This window comes from Glycine soja, chromosome 4 (assembly GCF_004193775.1).
Source record: "Glycine soja cultivar W05 chromosome 4, ASM419377v2, whole genome shotgun sequence".
Taxonomy (NCBI): Eukaryota; Viridiplantae; Streptophyta; class Magnoliopsida; order Fabales; family Fabaceae; genus Glycine; species Glycine soja.
In genome coordinates, this window is record NC_041005.1 from 28,603,535 (window position 1) to 28,628,464 (window position 24,930).

The window sequence follows — 24,930 nt, forward strand, 5'->3', positions numbered from 1 at the left end:
TGGGTGGCAAGCTTCTCCCCCAATTTTCTATAAATAGGGGGAGAAGTGAAGTAGAAAAGGGTTCAGCCCCTTAGGCACTTCTCTCTCTCTCGAAATAGCTGAGGAAAATTAGTTCCATGAAGAAAATCCAAGCCGAGGCGCTTCCGTAACGTTTCCGTGAGTAATTACGCGAAGATTCTCAACCGTTCTTCAAGATTCATCGTTCGTTCTTCGTTTTCTTCAGTCTTCAACGGGTAAGTACCTCAAACCGAGCTTTTCAATTCATTCTATGTACCCGTGGTGGTCCACATTTTGTTTCATGTATTTTTATTCTCGTTTTCATTTACTTTTTATACCCCCTTTTGACGTGCTTAAGCCATTTATTTAAGTCATTTCTCGCTTAATCTAAAAATAAAATAAATTTCTACCGATCGTTTGAATTGTATAATCCGTTGATTTCGGTTAAAATGAATTCCGACCGTTCGGTCGTGCCGTAACCATGTTGGAAATAAAAAAAAAGAGGTAAAATAATAATATAATAATAAAAAATGACTTTTAGTAAAATAAAGCGAAAAAAATCAATCGGACGTTTTCTCTTTGGGATTTCTCATTCTTAATTGAATTGACTAATAACTAAAGTGAAACTAAGGCTAAAATCAACTCGCCTAGTCAAGCTCGTCCACAAAAATAGGTTTTGAAAGTTTATCATTTCAGTTTCTTACTAAGTAAAATGGATCATTTTCAAAGGTCCAACGCCTTTAAATGATCACTCTTCAAGTAAAAGAATCGTGTGATTCACCCTTAAGAAAGAACTACGTAGGTCTGATTTCCTCTTCGATGGAGGGTACGTAGGAGCAAAAGCCCTGCTTTTGTCGACCTCAAGAAAATAAAAAGAAATAAAAGGTAACATAACACAATTCCACAATTCTAAAAAATAGACTGTTGTCCTTCGAGACAAACGTGAGAGGTGCTAATACCTTCCTCAAGCGTAAATATAACTCCCGAACTTAGAATTTTCATTTTGACCGGTTTCCTTCGGTTTTTCCGACATTTTCCACAAATAAATGTTGGTGGCGACTCCGCGCATCTTTCCTCCTTTGGAAAGCGCACCCGTGAGCCTTGCCCTCGCTCGCCCGCGAAGGGCACATTGCGACACCTTAAACAAAAGATTTCAAAGGACTAACCGCCTGGGATATCTTTTTTTTCCCCTTCACAAAGTTTTAAAGGACTAACCGCCTGAGAACTTTGTCTTAACACATTGGAGGGTACATCCTTTGTGGTACAAGTAGAGGGTACATCTACTTGGGTTGTTGTAACTGAGAATAAGAGAGGGTACATCTCTTGTGGATTAGTTCAAGTGGAGGGTACATCCACTTAGTTGTTCAAAGAGAACAAGGTAGGGTACATCCCTTGTAGATCTTTGCTTGTAAAGGTTTTTACAAGGTTGAAAGAAATATCAAGGACCGCAGGTCGCTTGGGGACTGGATGTAGGCACGGGTTGTTGCCGAACCAGTATAAATTCTTGTGTTTGTTTTCTTCTTCCCTACACTCTTTAATTTCTGTTGTGCACTTTAATTATCGCTTTTACTTTTAGTTAACTTTCTATTTTTGTTCTTTACTTTCTTAACATTATAGTAAAAACCTAATTGAATCTAGTAACATTAAGAAGGATAGATTTTTAATTAGTAAAGGTTCATTAATAATTAATTCAACCCCCCCCCCCTTCTTAATTATTCCGAGGCCACTTGATCCAACAGACTTGGGAGGAGATTTTGATACCAAGAAAAGCACCACAGGCTACATTTTTACTTTGGGAGGTACTGCTATGAGTTGGAAGTCTAAACTTCAACATAGAGTTGCTCTCTCAACCACAGAAACCGAGTACATAGCTATCTCAGAAGCAGCTAAGGAGATGATTTGGCTAAAGAATTTTCTCAATGATTTAGGGAAAGAACAAGATAATGCTTCAATGTTCAGCAACAATCAAAGTGCTATAAGTCTTGCTAAGAATCCAGTCTTCCATTCTAGATGCAAGCATATTCAATTAAGATACCATTTTATCAAGGAGTTGATAAATGATGGAGACTTATCTTTGCTGAAGATCTTAGGATCAAAGAATCCAACAGATATGTTGACTAAAGTTGTTACAACTGACAAGCTGAGGCTTTGCATTGCCTCAGTTAGCCTTCAAGAATAATTGAAGATGAAGGCGCTACACTAGGTAAAGAGTCGATGAACTCATTTCTTACAAGGAGCTGCTAGAGTTTGGAACTTAGACGCCAAGTGGGAGAATTGTTAGAGTTTTATGGTCTAAGTTCCTTTGTCCCACATCACTTGGTTTGTAAAAACTTGTGTCTCATTAGTGTTATATATAGAGATACCTTGTAAGCTTTAAAATGTGCAAGTAATAAAAAGTTCTCTTAGTGTAGCCGTAGACGTAGGTACATACATTGTGTGCAAAACCATGTTAAAACTTTGTATCTTCTCTCCTTTCTCCTTATTCCTTTCTCTTCTTCTTATTGCTCTATACAAACAACAAGGTTAGGAACTTGGACAAGGTTATCTCTGTACTCCTTTTGAAGTATCTAAAACTTGTATAATGGTCCCAATTTGTGGTTCCAACATTAATTCTCTTAAATTAACACAAACAGTACCTAGATTAAAACTACCCCTGCACCAAACAGATTCAACATGTCCCACCAAAATATTCATCAAATACTCTAGTTAACTCCAAATATTATGGGATCAATTCAGTTAACAAGAAGACATTTGAAACTAAATTACTATAAAAGGATTTAGCTTAACTCAACCACAACAGCTTAACTCAAAATCATAGGATTTAAGTCATTCTTTCACTCCTAACTTCCTTCCTATTATTTAGATGGAAAAGCATGGTTTTATTCAGAGACACCTAGGGAAATAACTAAATCAAGGAATCAAGCTTTGCATACCCTATACACTTCACCTTCAATGAAATTCACAGAACACTTAATGTACACATGCCTAAGAGTCTAAACTTTCACATTCCTTACATTAGTGATTCATTAACATATAAATTGATTGATTCATTAAGGCACTCATAGAGCATTAACCAAGTTAAATATCCAGCAAGCTATTTGTCTGGAATCACGAAATCATAATCTGCAAGCCACATGTTACATTGTTGTGCTTCTGACATAGTAGGCAAGTGTACCTAGTCTAGTTTGTAGAAAAGAAATAGTAAATATTAAGAGTTATTGTATCCACAAAGACCATGTGTAACATAAAGGAAATTAGCAAATTTTACACCCATTCGTTGCAGCGAGTGTTCAATTCGCTATGGCAAATGCATGGTGTTTTAGTTTTTAGAGAAACAATATTTCGCTGTAGAGAAACAATATTTCACTGTAGTGAGGCGTCAATTCATTATGGTATAACTAAACTATTTTTTGGTTTTCAAACACAACTTTTGGAGTGAAACTAAAATCAAATAGATCAAAATGTTACTCAGATGAAATATGTAACATGCTAAAAGTATTATTGTAATTATGATTATGATTCTAAATTATGAAAATTTAAAATATTTATACAACAATCTTATGTGAAAGCTAACATATAAATATTACAACTTGATTCCACACATAATATAAATACAACTTAAATATATAATAACTAAACTACATCTTCCATGACAAGGCTACATGCTCCAACAACACATCACTTGTTTCCTAGCTAAAAAGGAGAGAACTTAAAAGGGGTGAGACATAATGTATAAGTGAGTGTTATAGGGACTATAAGGTTGAAAAGTTTCTAGTAAAACTACCAAACTTTTGTGCCTTGAAAAGTTTCTAGTAAAACTACCAAACTTTTGAATGATAGTTAATTTTATAGCATTTTAAGTTGTGAAATAATTGTTTTTGCGTGTGTGATATCCTTGAATGGATAAGTGCTCTAGAATTTTAATTCTAGGCTTAAGAAGATGTGTTTTAAGACTAAAAAGTCTTGGTCAACATCTAGTCAACTAGTCAAAGTAAAGGAATCTTCTTATTAAAGTCATTTTCATTATGCAGTTTTTTAGGTTAAAAATTATTTAAACATTGATAAATTTTTTAATTATAATTAAGAAATTCATGTTTTTATTTCAACAGAAATGCAAGTAATAAATTCTCCTTAAAATATTCAGTCGAATTAAAATCTAATTTTTAATACTAATTTTTTCAATCAAAACAAATATGTTAACAATTTTAAAAAAAAAACAATTGTTTAAAATAAAATTATTTTTATATTAAAAAAAAAAACTAAAACAAGCGATGGAATAACTTGTTGCCATGTAATGTAACCGGATAAATCAACTTTTAACATACGAACAGCTACTTGCTTGAGGGAGGGAATAAAACCTGAAATATACTCTTGTTCTTATTGGATATCCTAAAATACCCACGAATATTCTCTTCCTAGCTACCCTTATATGACCCAAACAAGTCCCCCCCCCCTCCCCTCCCTCTTTCCTCCTCTTTAATTTAACCCCACCATTTCACCCTTCTTTCACTACCATCCATATATTCACATTTTTCTGAAACTTTCTTTCTTGTCATCACTTTCCTTAGTTTTTGTTAAAACATGAAATTCGGAAAGAGCCTGAGCAACCAGATCGAGAAAACGCTGCCCCAATGGCGTGACAAGTTCCTGTCCTACAAGGAGCTGAAGAAGAAGTTGAAGCTCGTGGAGCCCAAACCCATTAATGGCGTGGAAGAACGCCCCACCAAACGCGCAAGGCACGAGGGAGACATCATCATCATGTCCAAGGAGGAAACTGACTTCAGGAACTCCATCGAACAAGAACTCCACAAATTCAACACCTTCTTTGTCGAGAAAGAGGAAGAATGCATCATCAAATTGAAGGTACCATTCATTTTCTTTTTAAAGTTACATTTATTTTGTTACGTTGATATTATCACCATTATCGTCAATTTTATTATTAACTAATATCTTTCAGAAAATGTGATTAATTCAATCACATTTTTTTCTTATGTTAGACTTGAACAAATTTAAGGTTACATTTTAGTATTACTATTACAACTAAGAATTACTGGTTTTAATTTCTGCACATACATTAAATATATGTAGGACTAAAACATGTAGAAGCTAAAATAAAAAAGGACTCAAACATAAAAGATTATGTATATGTGTATACGTATAGTAATTAAACATTATTTGTTGACAGTAGTAATTAAACATTTATTTAACAGTGTTTTGATTTTCTTTTTTCTTATTATATAATAAGTAAAGGCTTTGGAATCTGATGCGAATATACCCTGCATAAAACCGCTATGCTATTTCAAACAAAAATTTATTTGGAATCTGATGCGAATATACCCGGCATAACCGGCTATGTTATTGAAGACGCGTCTGTTACTGACGGCGACGCTAACTTTATAATTTACTAATGAACCATCAATCGCGGTTATCTCTGTTTGCGTTGCGTCACAGACTAGAATATTAAATGCGCTAGCTAGCTACCTAACTTACCTAATGTAGTCAACATTAACAAAAAAAGGTAGTAACATTTTTTTCAATTCTAGGTAAAAGATTAATTTAGTTATTTATTACACCTCTTTTCCATTTTTTTTCACCTCAAAACAATTTATGTTTTATAATTTCAAAAGAGTCTGATTAACTTCCAAATATGATCTTATTTAAGTATCTATCATTAGGATAACTTACAATTTTGGTGCGCGAGTAACAGTTTGTTGTGGTTGAAATGTGCAGGAGCTACAGGATAGGGTTGCCAAAGTAAAAAATTCTAATGAGCAATTGATGCAAATTCGCAAGGAAATTGTGGATTTCCATGGAGAGATGGTCTTGCTCGAAAACTATAGTGCCCTTAACTACATAGGTACGTTCAACTATTAATATTATGTATTCAAATTAGATTTCCGGGACATTATTTATATTTTTATTGACTAATTATAATTGTTAATTTATTAGTTTTTTGGTCAACAATTAGGATTGAACCCTAGGCTTTTCTCTCATTTTCTTCTTTTTTAGCCACCCAAACAATCTTATATCCCCAAACAATTAGGAACAAAACTAGAATGTACCAACCATGAAAATCAACTGTTAATAAACAATCACAGTGGACAAAGTATAGATGAACATGAATATATATAGGGAACAAGTCCTGGGCACTATTTATAGACTTCTGAACTGTTGCTTACTATGGAACTTACAGTGTGATTCAATACAATTGAAAATGTAGTAAATCAGAAGGGAAAAAAAAAAGATTCATTTACCCTACCTTCAGGTTTTCGTTTTCTATTCATCCTGAAAATTCTCTTGGCAGCTAGGTAAATCCATGAATATGCTTCCATTTGAATGGGACATCTACTTGGAATATTTGTATTTTCTATAGCAAGCAATTGAATTAGTTCTTGAAAGATAATACCTCCTCTTCTATAGTAGTTGTATTTACACCCATTGTCTTTGAGTATCCATTTGGTCAGTCAAGTTAGTCTTTCAATGTGTATTATTTAGTTGGTCAAATTAGTATTGAGTTTTTGATGTGCCTACTGATTTGAACAAAAAAGATACAAATTTATCATGCACAATTTTCATCACTCAATGATTAATATGGTTGAACTAATATCTTTGGACTAACTTGACTATTTTCTAATGTTTTAAATTGAGCATTCCTCCCTTTAGATATATCACTTGAGTGACTTCTTATTCTTCTGTCTACTTTGGTAAATCCAATGCATGTGTCCTCAAATATTATAAGTAATTATCCTAATGAATTCCACAAATATTCCCTTGTTGTAAAGTTTACAAAGATCACATCACCTAAAACTAAAAGGCACAGCAGTTGAACACACCAAATTGATATTCTCCCTTTAAAATTCGAAAATGCTCCTATAACCTAAGGCATATATAATCCAGATGTTTTTGTTAGGGTAAGAAAAACTGTTATTTAAGATTGAGTAGCTTTATAGAGATATGCCTAATGCCTCTGTGACCAGTCTAAAGTTGATATTTTGTGCTAAATTGAAGATTGATTCACCTAAGAATTAAGATTCACATCAGCAACTAATATATCTAAGTATTTCTTCAATTTTCCGTGTACAGGATTAGTGAAAATACTAAAGAAGTATGACAAGAGAACTGGTGCTCTCATTCGCTTGCCTTTCATTCAGAAGGTCTTGCAACAGCCTTTCTTCACCACTGACCTTCTATACAAGCTTGTGAAGGAGTGTGAAACAATGCTTAACCACCTTTTCCCGGTGAACGATCCTTCGACTTCTGGCGAGGCACCTCCCCAAGCTGAGGAGGGATGTGATGCTTCAACTTCAACCAGCACAAAGAGTAGTGATGATCTGCTGATGCCTAAGGAGTTAGCAGCAGCCAACCATCACATTGAGAGCCTTTATATGAAGAGTACCATTTCAGCTTTGCATGTTTTGCAGGAAATTCGAAAGGGAAGCTCAACAGTTAGCATGTTTTCATTGCCACCATTGCAGATAAGTGGCTTGGAAGAAACATGGAACAAAATCCCTATTCTGGAACAAACAGCCAAGTAATGTGCTTGATTACATTGGGGATTGAAAACTAGCTAGTTTTAGTGGCTTGGGAGTTTCACCTTTATTTTATTTTTTTTTACTTTTCAAAATCTAGCGTCTCTCTTTTCTGGCATGCCACAGATAACAACACAGATGTAAGATGCTAAAGATAGTGAAAATAGTGAGATTATAGAATTATAGGCTTAATCATATAAGAAAGAGCAAAACACTCTTTTCCAACTTCGAGTCATGTGCAAAAAATGTCTCTATACTTTGAAGCTCACATACACAACACTTTTGCTAAACTCCACAAATTGATATGTACTGAAAGGTTGCAGACATGTCTCATAGTGAGACAGAATTCCTTGCACTTTGCCCCGTAATAAAACTTGAAGTTGATAGAAGTTTGTGATGTTTTGACATTTTGCTAGCCTAATAAATTTATTGTTATCGGTTCCTTCTGAAATCTTTGCAAGCATTTATCAATTGTTTTAGTGTAATGACAAAATGTCGGTTCATATACATGAGACAGAAAATGGGCAAAAAGTGCTACGATATAAGGCGAACTAAAGATTAAGGCACTCTCCTGGTGGATCATACATTATAGTGACATGTGCAATTGCTATTAGCGATCATGACATATATATTTAATTATTTCGTTACCTAAATAAAATATCATTATCATCTATAAAAGAAAAATAAAAAAGAAAAGCTATGAGCTTATAATTGGACGAGAAGATCATTTCATGGATCATCAAATAAAAGAAAAAACCTGTTCTCTTTCTCTCTTCTATGTTAGAATATTCTGTGGTGCGAGAAGCATATAGTACGTGAAGATTTTGTAGATCATAGATATATTAATAGACATCGTGAAGTTGATTTTATCTTTTGTGATGACACACAACTGCCATATGTAACTTATGTAAAAGACCATGGAAAGACAAGTCGGGGTTTCGGACTAGATTTGAGAATTTAATTAGTTAAAAAAAACTATTTATAACAAACGAGATTCTTGAGTTCATAAACTGGTGAGGAGTGTGCATTTTTCATACGTAGAGAAGGAACTCTAGAAGGAGAGAACAGATAAGAGCATTCACTAGGGTGCTTTTGCATGTGGCTGTAGACATCTTGATTGCTTTCTCTTGAGAGCGCTGAGAATTTTTGGAGTGAAGAGTATACATGGTGGTTTAGAAGTTAACTTTGAGGCACAATGAAGAAAAAATGGAGGGAGAGATCAGAGATGGAAGAAGATGGTTCCTTGCTTTGTTATTTTATGCTTTAGAGCAAAGTAGTTCTCTTTTTCTTTGTTCTCCGTGTGTGCAGGTGTGTAACTGAATGATTGGAGATGGTAGAAGTGATTGATAGATGAAGGTCAAACTCACATTTAAAGAAGTTTGATAATGTCTCGCCATCTTTTGTCGAGTTCCAAGTTGTAACAACATTTAGATGAAGTTGATTTGACAGCATAGTAAGCAGAGTGTTTTAGTTACTGAAGATTGTGATGCCAAAGATCACGAACAATCGGAGTCGAACAATGACTTCAACCTATGGTATGCGTTAACGCTGTCCTAATTCCTAAAGGATTTATCTGCATGATATGCACAAGTCTACTAAAATATGGACTTTTCAAAGTTAAATAGTATTTGTAATTGTAAAATATGCACAAGTCTTAGTAAAAGTGATTTTTGTAGGTAATAGTATATATCAAACTGTAAAATCCCAATTTTTAAAAGAGAAATTCTACTGTATCCTTATAAATTTAGAAGTTTTGAAACAGTTAAGTTTTAAATCAATAGTTGGGCTTCTTCTTTTCTCATTCTACATCTTCTAGTTTTCATAATAATTATGGTTCTTAATTATTTGCACTATTGGTAAGTTATTCATCCTTATTCCTTGACCAATTGTGTCGTCATTTTGTAAATCACTTGGTTGCTTGCAAAAAGTGATTCATCTAGAGGACAATTTGATGTTGGGCCGTCACAAGAGCAAGGATCTTTGGGCCATGTGAGACCCAAAAGGAAGAGAGTGTTGCTAGGTGCACCCAGCATTATTGCTGGTGCACCCAGCATTCTTGAAAAATGTCAAAATTGTCCTTGCTTAGTTTTCCACTTCCGGATCAGCTTGATCCGTAAGTTGATCCGTAAGTCTCTTCCGGATCAACTTGATCCATAAGAGACTTCCGGATCAACTTACGGATCAAGCTGATCCGGAAGTCTCTTACGGATCAACTTGATCCGTAAGAGGAAAAAAAATTATAATATACTTTTAAATACAACATATTTATTTCTAATATAATTAAATCTATTTTTTATTTTATTAAATATAATATATTTATAAATATTGATTTATTATAAATAATTAATTTTTTAATATATTTTTTTTAGAATAAATTTGTTTAGAAAATGATATTAAAATACTTACTCAGTTCCATTATAATTATTGTTTACGGTTATTTTATACATATTAATAAAAATCAATAAATACATAAAAGATGATATTATAAAGAATTAATCATATCATTATTAATATTTATAAAGAATATAAAAAAATAATTAGTATTATATAAAAAATTAAAATACTAACTATTTTACAATACATTTTTTTACATGATCATTAGTATAAGTGGGAAAATTATAATTATAAGAGAATTTAAAAATATTAGTACGTTATATACGATCTTAGATAACGAATGATGTCCATTTTTTGGTTAATTATTTTTTTTACACCCTTTTCAACTTCTTTATTTCAATTATATTTAAAGTTATAACACACGTGTATATAGACACAAATGAAATACACAATCAATGAAAATAAATAAAACTAACATTAGTAATGAAAATAAATAAAATCAACAATACTCATGAAATGAGTTAATGTACAATATCTGCATATACAAGGAATATCAATGTAAAATATGTATATAAACTAAGTCTGATCAGTGCGCCGCCTGCGTCTACACCTAACGTATACTAGATGGTCTTGTGTGACACTCCTGGCCAATCTAAGGCATTCTTCAATCACCTCATGTGTCGATGAGCCAGGAGTGACCACCCCTAGACTCAGATGGCGCTCCAACCGCTCAGCAATGTCATCACAAACTTCCTGTTACATACAAAACAAACTAATTACACAAATTATTATGCAAATATTGAGGTAAATGACGTAAATTATTAGTATTACTTATCACTGCATGTCTGGGCTCCTCCGTAGATGTCGACGATGCTCCTGGCTCCGGCACGCGAGGGATATCTGTCTGCGGGGCCTGAGGGATGACTCGGGGCTGCGGGGCATGACCATGAGGCAGAGGATCTACTGCGTGGCCTGGTGTCATGAAAGGATGGGAGATGCGGAAGAACCAGTCGATGTAGTCATTGAAGCACGCCCCTGCCACGACGCACACCTCACCTGTAGGTACAATATGATCCTCGTAGTGCATCCACCTGTCATGTATATCATCATACGAGACCCATGAATCGACAGGAGGAGCAGGAATGGTCTGCGTGTAACCAAACTGCCGCACGACCCTCTCTGGTCGGTAATACACAGCAACAGGCCCCCAACGCAAGAGACCGGAGTAGCATGATCTGACGTGGAAGTCCCGGACCTCCCGATGCTCCCCATACGGGATCCAACAGACATCCGAAATCCGGAGTCGGTCCAGGCGCTCCCTATACGACGGCGTGCGAATGCTCTTCACGGTCTTCTTCGTCGCAATCCACCTGCACACACGCGGAGAAGCCTCGTCGTAGTCCTGATCAGCGGTGGACTCTGCAACTGAGGGAAAGTGCTCGTAAATCCAGCACTACATATGTAACATTCAAATTATAAACATTAATAATGAAAGTGTAACAAAATTTAAAGTTGAACATTGTTTAGCCTAAATGAATGAAAAACATATTTGTTACCTGCAGTAATGTGATGTAACCGCCAAGCTGTCGACTGTGGCTCATGGATGCATCGTTCAGCTGGTCGTACATATGAACCAAAGCAGCCACTCCCAAACCGTACCTATCTGTCATACTGAGGTCCCGAATGGCCTCCAAGTAGACAACATGGACATTGGTTGCACTCTTGTTAGCAAACAGAGTGCAACCCAGCAGGTGAAGAAGATATGCACGAGCCGCAGCTGTCCAATGACCTGCCTGGCATCGGCACTGATATACATCACGTACCCATTGCAGGCGTACGTATGGTCCGCGACATTGGACTGTCTCAGCCTTAGCAGACTCTGGAGACACCATCAGCAAGTCCACCAGCATCTGAACCGCATCATCCACGTGCAAGGGCTCAAATGCGTGAAATTCGCCTATAACGGGAAGATGAAGAAGAGAGGAGACGTCGTCCAAAGTGATGGTTAGCTCACCCATCGGGAGATGGAAACTAGACGTCTCCCGGTGCTAGCGCTCCATAAACGCGGACAAAAGTCCCCGATCGCCGGTGTCTACCGAACACGCAATCAGAGGACTTAGTCCTGTACCGGCGATGAGTCCCTCAATGGCAGGGACAGGCCTACCTAAGCCATGGACCTTCCTCCCATGCGAGGATAACTTCAATTCAGGACGCTCCTGAATTGAAGTATAAAAGGAACGCAAAATTCGTTAAAATTATCATTTAAAGGAAAACTAATAGTATAATTTACAAGTAACTAAAAATAAATAGTATAAATACCTCTCCCGTCCATACGCTGCAAGCAACGTGATCCGCATACGCTATCAGCATAGATGGGTCGCTCGGACCACCCGGAAATCCCTGAGGCTGATCCTCAGTCGCCTCTACGCCTGCGTCTGCAGGAATGTCCTCCACAACAGCTGGTGCCTCCATCGGGTCATCCTGAATGTCTGGGTCAGGGATGATTGGCTCCTCAACGTGATCCGCAGTCACAGCGACTCGCTGCCTCCGTGCGGATGCAGTAGGTCGTCGACACTGTGGACCATCATTGGAATCATCATGATCTCCTCTGCCCACACCTCTACGAGTGACCTGACCTAAGGCACGACCTAATCCTCTGGTCCTAACCATGATCTGCAAATGAGTACCGCAAAATCCATCACTCATTTCATTTTCTCAAATTTCATGCGTCTAACGCATATAGGACATTGATTTGGGACATCATGGTTTTGGTTGTGTTCGTCTCATTGATACTAACATCAGTAGAGTATGGACAATTTAATTCTGGCCAAAGAAGGCACAGAATTCAATGGATCAAAGAATTTAGGACTTTGTTGCGAGAGTTAAGGGTAAAATTTTCCTTATGAGGATTAAATGGATTGTTTTATAAATGTCTCCATGCATTAAATGGATTGAATGGATTGTTTATCTCTTCATTAAATTTTCCTTTTCGTCTATAACATTAATTATATTTGTGTATCAAGACTTTGATTGGCCAATGTTGAGCCAATCAGGAAGAGAGAATTGACATGTAGAATGATTTATTCCATAGGTGTTGAATGAATTCACACATGGGAAGCAGGAACGGTTCAGGTTATGAAGCTGAAATGGTATCCATATTCTCTCATATTGAGTCCCCTGACAGATCACTTCATGACCATGTAATTGAAGCTCTTGGCAAGCTCACTGTTGAACAAGGAATTCCTTATGTTAAAAAAGTCATGAGAAATTAAAACAAGTTTTCATTTGTTGCTAAGAATGTTTAGTGTAGCCCAAAGTCAATTCAAGGATCTCGAGGTTGTGATTAAATTTAAAGTCCCTTTTATTAATTGAGAATTTTTGTTTTGTTTCTCTACCTTTTATGTTTTCAGTTTTTCAAATTTAATTGATGATTATGATAGGGTTTTGGGAATTGAATTAATATTAGCATTAGGTGATAGAATGGTTGCTTAATTGATGACCAAAATGCTTATTGCTCTAAAGTTTGATATAAAACCATTTGTATGGAATAGTTGGTTCATCATTTGTGATATTATATTATAGCCGACCATGTGGCTTAGAGTTCTAAATAACTTAAGGTTTTGGGATAGTTGGTTCATGATTCCAAATGCATTTCTTCACATACAGGCTCAGAGGTTCTAAGCAAACTACCATCATGCCAAATTCCCAGTTCTATCATGGAAAATTCCTATTTCCTAGTTTAATCCATTAATTGCAAGTATTTGCATCTATCTAAGGTATGAATTTAGGTAGAAGAAGCTGCAGATTGTTATTCATTGTTGTTCTCCTCTAATTTGGATTTAGGTACAAGAAGCTGCACATTGTTATTCATTGTTGTTCTCCTCTAATTTAGGTACAAGAAGTTGCAGATTGTTATCTAAGGTATGAATTTAGGTACAAGAAGCTACAGATTGTTACTCACAAGTATTTGCATCAATCATATTGGTCATAACTTAGTTAAAGGAAGTACATGGAAGTTGGCTTATATGGAAGCACATGGAAGTTAGCTTATAGCGATATCAATCATTAGCATACATTCATGGCAATTTGTATGAAACAGTAGATATTCATGACACTATTTATCAAATATTTAGCATACATTCAGAGGTATCAAATAATATTTGGCAATTTTTGAATTAAAATCAAACTGTGAGTTTTACGGATCAGGTGATCCGTAAAGCTCCCAGCGATTTCCGACAGTGTTTTCCGCCATCGCCGACAACATTGGAGCAAAAAAAAGTCAAGTTCACGGGCCTGACCTCGACGGTGGACGCAGGAAGAAGAAGCAGCAAGAAGAAGCAGGAAGAAGAAGACGCAGGAAGCTTCCTCGCACCACCACCGCACCTCCTCAACGAAGAAGAAGAAGAGCTACAAAGAAGACGTAGGAAGAAGAAGGCGCAGGAAGAAGAAGTAGCAAGAAGAAGCAGGAAGAAGAAGAAATGTGATGAAGCAGGAAGATGAGGAAGATGAAGAAGCAGGAAGAAGAAGGAGAGAGCTGATCCGAAAGAAGAAGAAGGGAAGCGCAAATGTGGGGAGGGAGAGAGAAAGGTTATGTTTTTTTTTTTTAAAATTAACAAAGGGCATTTTTGCCTTTTCACACTAATTGCTGGGTGCACCAGCAAAACTGCTGGGTGCACCTAGCAGCACTCAAAGGAAGACTCTACAATCAGTGTGGCTTAGGAACTATGTTTAAAATTATTATTTCAACATTTTTATTAAAGTGGATCATTATTATTTCAGTTATGTTGATGTTTGTTGTTGTTGGGGTCCTGATGCAAGCTCCATTGGAGCTTGTAGGCCTAGGATCTTCTTCATCAATGGATTCCTTTGCTTCTTGGAAGATAAATGGCAGCGGAATGGAGAAGGAAGAGAGAGAGGAGACGCCACTTCAAGGAGAAGATGAGTCTAGAAGAAGCTCACCACCATAGGAGGCCATGGATAAGAGCTTGGAGGAAGAAGGAGATGAATGAAGGGAGAGAGAGAGAAGAGCACGAAATTTTGTGCTCAAAAGGAGCTCTGAAATCTGAAGTTAATATTCAAATGATCAAAGTTGAAAAAAATACACACACATGACCTCTATTTATAGCCTAAGTGTCACACAAAATTGGAGGGAAATTCAAATTTCACTTGAATTTGAAATTGAATTTGTGGAGCCAAACTTTGGAGCCAAAATTTCACTAATTATGATTAGTGAATTTTAGTTATGGTTCAGCCCACTAATCCAAGATCAATTACAAGATTCTCCACTAAGTGTGCTTAGGTGTCATGAGGCATGAAAAGCATGAAGGACATGCACAAAGTGTGACTATATGATGTGGCAATGGGGTGTAGTAAGCAAATGCTCACCTCCCCCTCTAAAATTTAATTGGATTGGGCTTCTACCAATTCAATTAAATTTATTTCCAACCACACACATCAAATATCCACTTAGTGCATGTGAAATTACAAAACTACCCCTAATACAAAAACTAGTCTAGGTGCCCAAAAAATACAAGGGCTGAAAAATCCTATATTTCTAGGGTACCCTACCTACAATATGGAGCCCTATATACAAGGACCAAATATAATGACATCCTAGTCTAATATGTACAAAGATAATTGGACCCAACCTTGGCCCATGGGCTCAGAAATCTACCCTAAGGTTCATGAGAACCCTAGGGCCTTCTTCAGCAGCTCTAGCCCAATCTTCTTGGAGCCTCTTGCTCATGGTTCTAGTGATTGGTCCCTTCCTAGGGAGGATTGCATCATCCCCTCCCCCTTGAAGAGGATTTGACCTCAAATCTGTTAGTTCTTCCTCCTCAATATCAGCTCCACCTGCAAAAGGAGTTAAATCAGAAATGTTAAAAGTGGTGCTGACTCCATACTCTTCTGGGAGGTCCAACCTATAGGCATTGTTATTGATCCTCTCCAAAACATGAAAAGGTCCATCCCCTCTAGGGCTAAGCTTGGATTTCCTTTTAGTAGGGAATCTATCCTTCCTAAGATGGAGCCAAACCCAGTCACCCTCATTAAGAACTAGCTCTTTTCTTCCTCTATTGCCTTTAGTTGAATACACCTTTGTTTGGTTCTCTATTTGGTTCTTAACCCTCTCATGCATCTTCTTTACAAATTCTGACCTAGATTCCCTTTCTTTATGTATAAAAGAAGTGTCCAGTGGGAGGGGAATGAGGTCTAACGGTGTTAGGGGATTGAACCCATAGACAACCTCAAAAGGGGACTGCTTGGTGGTTCTATGAACCCCCCTGTTGTAGGAAAATTCTACATGAGGAAGATACTCATCCCAAGACTTATGGTTGCCTTTCAGAAGAGCCCTTAAAAGGGTGGATAAAGACCTATTCACTACCTCTGTTTGCCCATCAGTTTGTGGATGACAAGTGGTAGAGAAAAGAAGTTTAGTTCCTAACTTAGCCCATAAGGTTTTCCAGAAGTGGCTAAGGAACTTAGCATCTCTATCTGACACAATGGTCCTAGGCAAACCATGGAGTCTCACAACTTCCCTGAAAAAGAGTTTTGAGATGTGGGAAGCATCATCCACCTTGTGGCATGGTATAAAGTGTGCCATCTTGCTAAACCTATCCACCACCACAAAGATAGAGTCTACACCTCTTTGGGTTCTAGGAAGCCCAAGGACAAAGTCCATACTAATGTCTACCCAAGGTGCAGATGGGATGGGTAAGGGTGTGTATAGCCCATGAGGCATCACCATAGACTTGGCTTGTAAACAAGCCACACACCTAGTGCAATGCTTATGGACATCTTTCTTCATATGGGGCCAATAAAACTTTTCTTTGAGTAAGACAAGGGTCTTGTCTATCCCAAAGTGGCCCATGAGCCCACCCTCATGGCTCTCTTTCACAAGTAATTTCCTAATGGATCCTTGGGGTATGCAAAGCTTTCCCTCTTTGAACAAATACCCCTCAGCCAAATAGAATCCATCTTGGGCCTTTTTCCCACAACTCTCATAAATGGGAGAGAAATGTTCATCTAAAGCATACAAGTCCCTAATATTATCAAATCCTAAAATTCGAGCTCCTAGGGAGCAAAACAATGTGTGTCTCCTAGAGAGGGCATCAGCTACCACATTTGTTTTTCCCTTTTTGTATTTGATAACATATAGAAATTGCTCTAGGTACTCTACCCATTTTGCATGCCTCTTGTTTAACTTGCTTTGCCCTCTAATGTACTTAAGTGATTGATGATCACTATGAATGACAAATTCCTTGGAAACAAGGTAATGTTCCCAAGTTTGGAGGGCTCTTATTAAGGCATAAAGCTCTTTATCATAGGTGGGGTAGTTGAGGGTGGCACTATGAAGTTTTTCACTAAAATAAGCAATAGGGTGCCCACCTTGTAACAATACAGCTCCAACTCCCACTCCAGAGGCATCACATTCTAGCTCAAAAGTTTTAGAAAAGTCAGGAAGAGCTAGAACAGGTGCCTTAGTAAGCTTTTCTTTGAGCAAAGCAAAGGCTTGCTCTTGTTTTTCACCCCAGGTAAATACCACATTCTTCTTCACCAGCTCATTGAGAGGTGATGCAATTGTAGAGAAATTAGGAACGAACATTCTATAGAAGCTTGCTAACCCATGGAAGCTCCTAATATCTCCCACACTTTTTGGGGTGGGCCATTCTTGGATGGCCTTGATTTTCTCAGGGTCCACTTGGACCCCATTTCTACCAACTACAAAACCTAAGAAAACTATATTATCTACACAAAAGGTACACTTCTCTATATTTGCATAGAGGGTGTTTTTCCTAAGGACTGAAAGAACTTGTCTGAGATGTCCTAAGTGATCATCTAGGCTCCTACTATACACTAAAATATCATCAAAATAAACAACTACAAATCTACCTATGAAATCCCTTAAGACATGATGCATAAGCCTCATAAAGGTGCTTGGTGCATTAGTGAGCCCAAAAGGCATCACTAGCCATTCATACAAACCAAACTTGGTCTTGAAAGCAGTTTTCCACTCATCACCCTTTTTCATCCTGATTTGGTGATAACCACTTTTAAGATCAATTTTTGAAAAGATATTGGCACCATGCAACTCATCAAGCAGATCATCAAGTCTAGGAATGGGGTGCCTATACTTTACAGTGATGTTGTTGATGGCCCTGCAATCTGTACACATTCTCCACGTACCATCCTTTTTGGGCACCAACAACACTGGCACAGCACATGGGCTTAGGCTCTCTTGGACCCAGCCCTTCTCCAACAATTCTTTAACCTGAGACTCTATCTCCTTAGTCTCCTGAGGGTTAGTCCTATAGGCTGGCCTATTAGGAAGGCTTGCTCCTGGGACTAAATCTATTTGGTGTTCTATTCCCCTTAAAGGAGGTAACCCAGGGGGTATCTCTTTGGGAAATATATCACCAAATTCATGTAAGAGTTCTTGGACCTTTGGGGGTAAGGTCTCAAATGTAGGAATTGTGGCAGTGCTAAGGGATGTTTCCCTTGATAGGAGAAGGTAGAAAGATTGTTTAAGAAGGAGTGCTCTTTTAATATCACCTTTTGTTGCAAAATGATTTTCCTTCTTAACAATCTTCTTGGAGGAATCCTTTCCCTCTTTTTCCTTCCCCCTGGCCTTTGAAGACAAGACCTTACTATCCTTCTTTTTCTTTTGTTTTTCTAATTTTTCTTCCTCATCCCTCTTATCTTTCATAGTTAGTTGATCTTTGGCCACCTGTGAAGGTGTTTGAGGATGCAACACAAATTTAGTGCCAAGATGGGTGAGGCTAATCTCATTAGTTAGGCCATTATAAATGATCTTCCTATCAAATTGCCACGGCCTTCCTAACAGAATATGTCCTGCCTCCATGGGAACTATATCACAATTAACTTCATCCTTATATGTCCCAATGGAGAAAGGTACCTTCACTTGTTGGTTAACTATCATTTCCCCTTGCTCATTGAGCCATTGAAGTTTATAAGGTTTTGGGTGGGGAATGATAGTGAGGTTCAACTTGGAAACTAATCTTGTGCTACAACAATTGCAACAAGATCCACTATCCACAATGAGAGAACAAGTTTTATCTAAAATTTTGCATCTTGTATGAAAGATGTTCTCTCTTTGGGATTGAGATAGATCACAAGATTGACCTCCAAGGAGCCTTCTAACCATTAAGAGGTCACCTTCTTCATGAGGGTAGACTTCCTCACTAGACTCTTCACCCCTTACTTCATCTTCACTTCCACTAGAGGAAGGGCAAGAAGTAGTCTCCTCTTGACTACTATAAATGTCTTGACCCCTCATGATCATGGTTTTCTTTGTGGGGCATTGAGAGGCAATGTGACCTCTCCCAAGACATTTGAAGCATTTAATGTTGCTAGTCCTTTCTTGGGAACTAGTCTTAGGGGTGTATTTCTCTATGGTCTTACCCTTATCTTCCTTGGGTTTTGAAGGTGCAGCCCCTAAAATTCCATGGGATTGGTCCTTCCTTGGATAAGAGTGAGAGCCATAAGATTTTGAAGAAGGCTTTCTTTTAAGTTGTTGCTCCACTCTTATACAAAGTTGGACTAGCTCATCTAGGTCCCTATATGGAAGGAGTTCAACCTTGTCCCTCACTTCCATATTGAGCCCACTAAGGAACCTAGCTATGCTTGTTCTTTCCTCCTCCCTAAGTCCAGCTCTTAAAAGGAGTAGTTCCATTTGTTGTCTATATTCTTCAACACTCATACTCCCTTGTCTAAGCCTTTGGAGCTTGTCCATAAGCTCCCTTTCATAGTAGGAGGGAATGTGCCTCTTCCTAAGGGCACTCTTAAGATCATTCCAATACTCTACTGGAGGATCCTCATGAATCCTTCGTTCTTTAACAAGGGAAGTCCACCAATAGAGGGCATACCCTTGAAAGCTAAGGGTAGCCAATGGAACTTTTCTCTCTTCGCTAATATGATGGCAAGCAAAGAGTTGTTCAACCTTCATTTCCCAATCTAAGTAGGCCTCAACATTATCTTTTCCGTGGAAATATGGGAGGCTAATGTTAACCTCTTGAGGCCTTCTATCCTTTTCTCTTCTTTGGGAGTGATGTTTAGTATGTGAACTATGACGCCCCCTATAATAGTCGCTAAGTTCTTCACTTAAACTCTTGCAAGAGTCATGACTACTATAGGAGGCATGTTTTTCTCTTTTCATTTCTTTCATTATTTTTCTTCTTTCTTCCTCTCTTATTTTCTCTCTTTCATCTTGACTTATTTCTTCCACTCTTTTTTTACCTTTTTCTTTTCTCTCTTGTTTTTCTTTCCACAACTTAAGGGATCTCAACTCATCTAATATCTTATACAAGGGGTCCTTAGGAGTAGAACCCTCACCATTAACACTAGATGAAGAATGAAGACTCATGTTGGTTCCTAAGTTATGGTTCTTTCTTGTTGGGGGTTTGAAAAAAAAGGTAAAAGAAACTATGGTTGAAACTAGCCAAAATAAACACTAAAAAAGGTGTGAAAGATAAGGTAAAAACTAATTGGTAAAAGGAAAGCTATCTAGGCGGTTTGACAATGGAGGGTAAAGGAAATAAGCTATGAAAGTAAGCAAGAAATTAAAGTGCAAGAAATGCAAACTAGGCGGATCCTAAGAGTGTTTGGATGACCTCATTTAAGGTTCCCAACAAAACACTCACTATCCTAAGGGAAAATTGCCTAAAATTATTACACACAAATGGAAGTAGGGTGACCTAGCGGAGGCTCCCAACTTACTTCCAATGAAAGGCCTTTTTGTTACAAAATTTGAAAGCAAAGCAAATTGCCAATTACAAAATTACAAAGAAAAAAGTCCTCAATTGTGGTGGCTATTCTCTCTTTAGTGTTTCACTCAATTTGGAGTGCTTCTTAGTCCAATAGCTCTTAAGGTGGTTGGCCCCTTGCTTCTTGACTCAAATTCTTCAAGATATGGCACCAATCCTCCTTTCCAATTCCCTATATGGCAACTCACAAGCAAGGAAACAAAGAGACAAGCAATAACCAAAGACCAAAAAAAAATGAAATGAAAGCTAAACCAATAGAGTTTTAACAAGACAAATTTCCAAGGATTATTCAACAACTAAAGCAATGAAAAGCACAAAAAAGCAAGCTAGGACTCAAAGAGAAACCTAGAATGGCTCTAGAGTAGAGTAGAAAAACTCTAAAAAAAAAAAAAAGACTCAAGAAACCTCTAGTTTTGGCACTTGTTTTCACAATAATTTTCAATTGAAATTTAAGAACTAGGATTGGTATAAAATAGGCACCAATTATAGAACAAATTTTGAGCCAAAACAACAAGCACACTTTCCTTTCACTTTTCTTTTTTTTTTTTTTCCCTGGACACTGATTTTTCTGCCAACTTGTGAGATTTTTCTTATTTTTTCCTTTACTCAAAATCGCTTGGTTCTTTTTTATAATTTTCTTCCAGATGTATAGAAAATTCAGTAAAAGTTTCAGCTCAAAAAACGTAGTGACCAATTCCCAGTAATTTATACAAGTTCGTATGTTCAAGCTGCCAGCACCAGCGATTTCAACCTAGAAATCAAGAGTAGTGTTATGTTGCTTAAGGCTTGGATAGTTACAATTTGTGTTTGCTTATGCTCAATTATCTTGAATAACACAATTAAAGAGAGCTTAAGACTTATTTTGATTCACAAATCCAGCCACAACTCAGCACCACAACTCAACTTCATCATAGGCATCATGTAGGAAACTTAGAAAGCAAAAAAAAAGTTCAAGAACAAGACTACTTCTAGGAATTGATTTAGAACATGTTATGAACTAAATAACATGCATGAATTAGACTCAAAATTCAAAAGATAGGCTAAGAATGACAAGAATACATGAACAAATGTATCTAGAATTCAATTAACAAAATAAAATTCAACACAAACTTAGAACATAATGTGACAATTACTATGACTAAACATGACTCTAAGACAACATGGATTAAGTGATTTACACTTAGATTTTTGTGTTTTTTTTTTTCTAATCAATATTTTGGAACAAAATTTAGATCTAAAGGTTCAGCACAAGAATATTATGAATGAAAATTGATAGAACCTAAAATCAACACAAAAACAAGATTCAAGAGTAGATCTACAAATTTTGAACCATAGAAATGCAAGAACAAGTGTAGATCTAAGATTTAATCGGTTAATTTTTTTTTTTTTGAATCTACTCTAAACAGCACCAAACCACAAGACAATGGAGGATATACATGGAGAATAAGATGAAGAACAAGGAATTAAAGAGAATTCACCGAACAAAAAGATAGAGGAAGCAAAAGAACATCACCTAGATGAAGATGCTCTTGATACCACATGATGCAAGCTCCATTGGAGCTTGTAGGCCTAGGATCTTCTTCATCAATGGATTCCTTTGCTTCTTGGAAGATAAATGGCAGCGGAATGGAGAAGGAAGAGAGAGAGGAGACGCCACTTCAAGGAGAAGATGAGTCTAGAAGAAGCTCACCACCATAGGAGGCCATGGATAAGAGCTTGGAGGAAGAAGGAGATGAATGAAGGGAGAGAGAGAGAAGAGCACGAAATTTTGTGCTCAAAAGGAGCTCTGAAATCTGAAGTTAATATTCAAATGATCAAAGTTGAAAAAAATACACACACATGACCTCTATTTATAGCCTAAGTGTCACACAAAATTGGAGGGAAATTCAAATTTCACTTGAATTTGAAATTGAATTTGTGGAGCCAAACTTTGGAGCCAAAATTTCACTAATTATGATTAGTGAATTTTAGTTATGGTTCAGCCCACTAATCCAAGATCAATTACAAGATTCTCCACTAAGTGTGCTTAGGTGTCATGAGGCATGAAAAGCATGAAGGACATGCACAAAGTGTGACTATATGATGTGGCAATGGGGTGTAGTAAGCAAATGCTCACCTCCCCCTCTAAAATTTAATTGGATTGGGCTTCTACCAATTCAATTAAATTTATTTCCAACCACACACATCAAATATCCACTTAGTGCATGTGAAATTACAAAACTACCCCTAATACAAAAACTAGTCTAGGTGCCCAAAAAATACAAGGGCTGAAAAATCCTATATTTCTAGGGTACCCTACCTACAATATGGAGCCCTATATACAAGGACCAAATATAATGACATCCTAGTCTAATATGTACAAAGATAATTGGACCCAACCTTGGCCCATGGGCTCAGAAATCTACCCTAAGGTTCATGAGAACCCTAGGGCCTTCTTCAGCAGCTCTAGCCCAATCTTCTTGGAGCCTCTTGCTCATGGTTCTAGTGATTGGTCCCTTCCTAGGGAGGATTGCATCAGGTCCTTAGTGGGCTTTGTAATGTGTCTTACCCTAATATATGAACCACTGTGCATGCGAAACTATGGTAATGAAAAATGATGAATTAAGTATTTCCTTTAATGTTCTTTGACGTCATTTATGTAGGGTTTCCCTTTGCTCTTGGTTTCTTAGTTTAGTAGTAGAAGTTGCCTAACAAATTTGGTGTTTTCATCTACATACTCAATGCCTCCTCGACCAAACAAGGAAGTTGATGACCCTCTTAAATCCATACATGAACTATTGGCTAGTATACAACTACAATTAGCTGCCCAAGATGATCATCAAAACCCATAGCCATTTCCCACTAGTTATGTGCCTTTCACCACCACCCATAGCCATTCCCCACCCATTTCTTCTTTTATGGCCAATCTCCCCCTGTTATCACATCTTTCACAACCCCAAACACCACACCTGTTTCCCAAATTGTAAAATCCTTTTTTTACATTATGTCGACCTCCACACCTTCCATATGCCCCCCTGAGCTACAACTAGATGCATTTGATGGCTCATATCCTTTAAATTGGCCATTTCAGATAAAACTACATTTTTCCTCTATCAAATACCCATTGATCAATTCCTTTACATGGCTTATTTCTATATGAAGGGTGATGCACTTAGCTGGTTCAAGTGGATGCACCAGTATTCATAATATCCAAATTGGGGATCCTTTACTAAAGCCCTAGAATTACGGTTTGGGCCTTCCTCTTAAAAAAAATCACCAAGACAATTTGTTAAAATTACAATAATGTGGATATGTGAATGATTGCCAAACTACCTTTGAGAAAAATTTGTAACCAAATTGTGGGCCTACACCATGAGGTTATTTTAAATGGCTTCATCTCAAGACTTCTCCTTAAAATTAGGAAGGAATTATCCATTCATTACCCATTTTTATTGCTCAAGAAATTGGTTTACCCAAACTTATTGAGTCCAAGATTAAGGATTCGAGAACCAAACCAGTCCACTACAACCATACCATCCAAATCCGCCACACATTTCACCTAATCCTATCGAAACATTTTCTTTCACGTCCAAACCTGTCACTTATTCTCCTAAGATACCCCATTAAATATATTAATTCTGCCCAATCCCAAGATATGCGTGCTCCGAGCTTATGCTTCAACTATGATGAGAATTTTTTTTAAAAATGACATAATTGCAGCCATAATCATTTCCTTTTACTCCAAATTGGGGATGACAACAATTCCCAAGTTGACGAACCTACACCTCCTAACCCCCCTCCCATTGATGATATTACCCAAGCTATCCATTTTCACCTATCTCTACAGGCATTTACATATGTGCCTTCCCTTAAAACCCCCAAATTCTAATATTCTATTGATAATCTCATGTTTACTATTTTAATTGATTTAGGCAGCTCACATAACATCATTTAGTCAACAATAGCTCATCACCTTCAATTATGTACCACCTTAACCTCTCCATTTTCAATTATGGTTGGCAATAGTGACCATATCCAATGCTAAGGTATTTGTCCTACTATTCATCTTCGTTTACAATAGGCCATTTTTCAAATACCATTCTACTTACTACCTATTGAAAAAGTTGTGGTTCTTAGTATGGAATGGTTGCAAACCTTGGGTCCTGTCATAGTTGAATTTTCCATTCCTCGCTTTTCTGTTACCCATCAAAATGCTAAATTCACTCTTCAAGGTGACCCAAAGTTACTACCCACCCCTACCACCTATAATCAGCTATGTCACTTACACCACAATGACTTTATTGCTTCTC

The 24,930-nt window shown here is 37.2% G+C and overlaps 3 protein-coding genes across 3 annotated transcripts; 1 reads left to right on the top strand and 2 right to left on the bottom strand.

The window, feature by feature from the left end:
• The first annotated feature begins 4,450 nt into the window (after positions 1-4,450).
• On the top strand, positions 4,451-7,977 carry LOC114409572 (SPX domain-containing protein 1-like). The gene is made up of 3 exons (XM_028373075.1): positions 4,451-4,860; positions 5,728-5,854; positions 7,081-7,977. Exons 1-3 carry the CDS (start codon positions 4,579-4,581, stop codon positions 7,530-7,532), a joined length of 861 nt encoding a protein of 286 aa, XP_028228876.1. The 5' UTR covers positions 4,451-4,578; the 3' UTR covers positions 7,533-7,977.
• A 2,382-nt stretch (positions 7,978-10,359) lies between these two features.
• LOC114410714 (protein MAIN-LIKE 1-like) lies at positions 10,360-11,878 on the bottom strand. The gene is made up of 4 exons (XM_028374655.1): positions 11,417-11,878; positions 10,699-11,313; positions 10,533-10,613; positions 10,360-10,395 (listed from the first exon to the last, which is right to left on the bottom strand). The coding sequence occupies exons 1-4, from the start codon at positions 11,876-11,878 to the stop codon at positions 10,360-10,362; spliced, it is 1,194 nt and encodes a 397-aa protein (XP_028230456.1).
• A 30-nt stretch (positions 11,879-11,908) lies between these two features.
• Positions 11,909-12,566, bottom strand: LOC114410715. Its single transcript, XM_028374656.1, has 2 exons — positions 12,180-12,566; positions 11,909-12,076 (listed from the first exon to the last, which is right to left on the bottom strand). Exons 1-2 carry the CDS (start codon positions 12,564-12,566, stop codon positions 11,909-11,911), a joined length of 555 nt encoding a protein of 184 aa, XP_028230457.1.
• Positions 12,567-24,930: the final 12,364 nt, after the last annotated feature.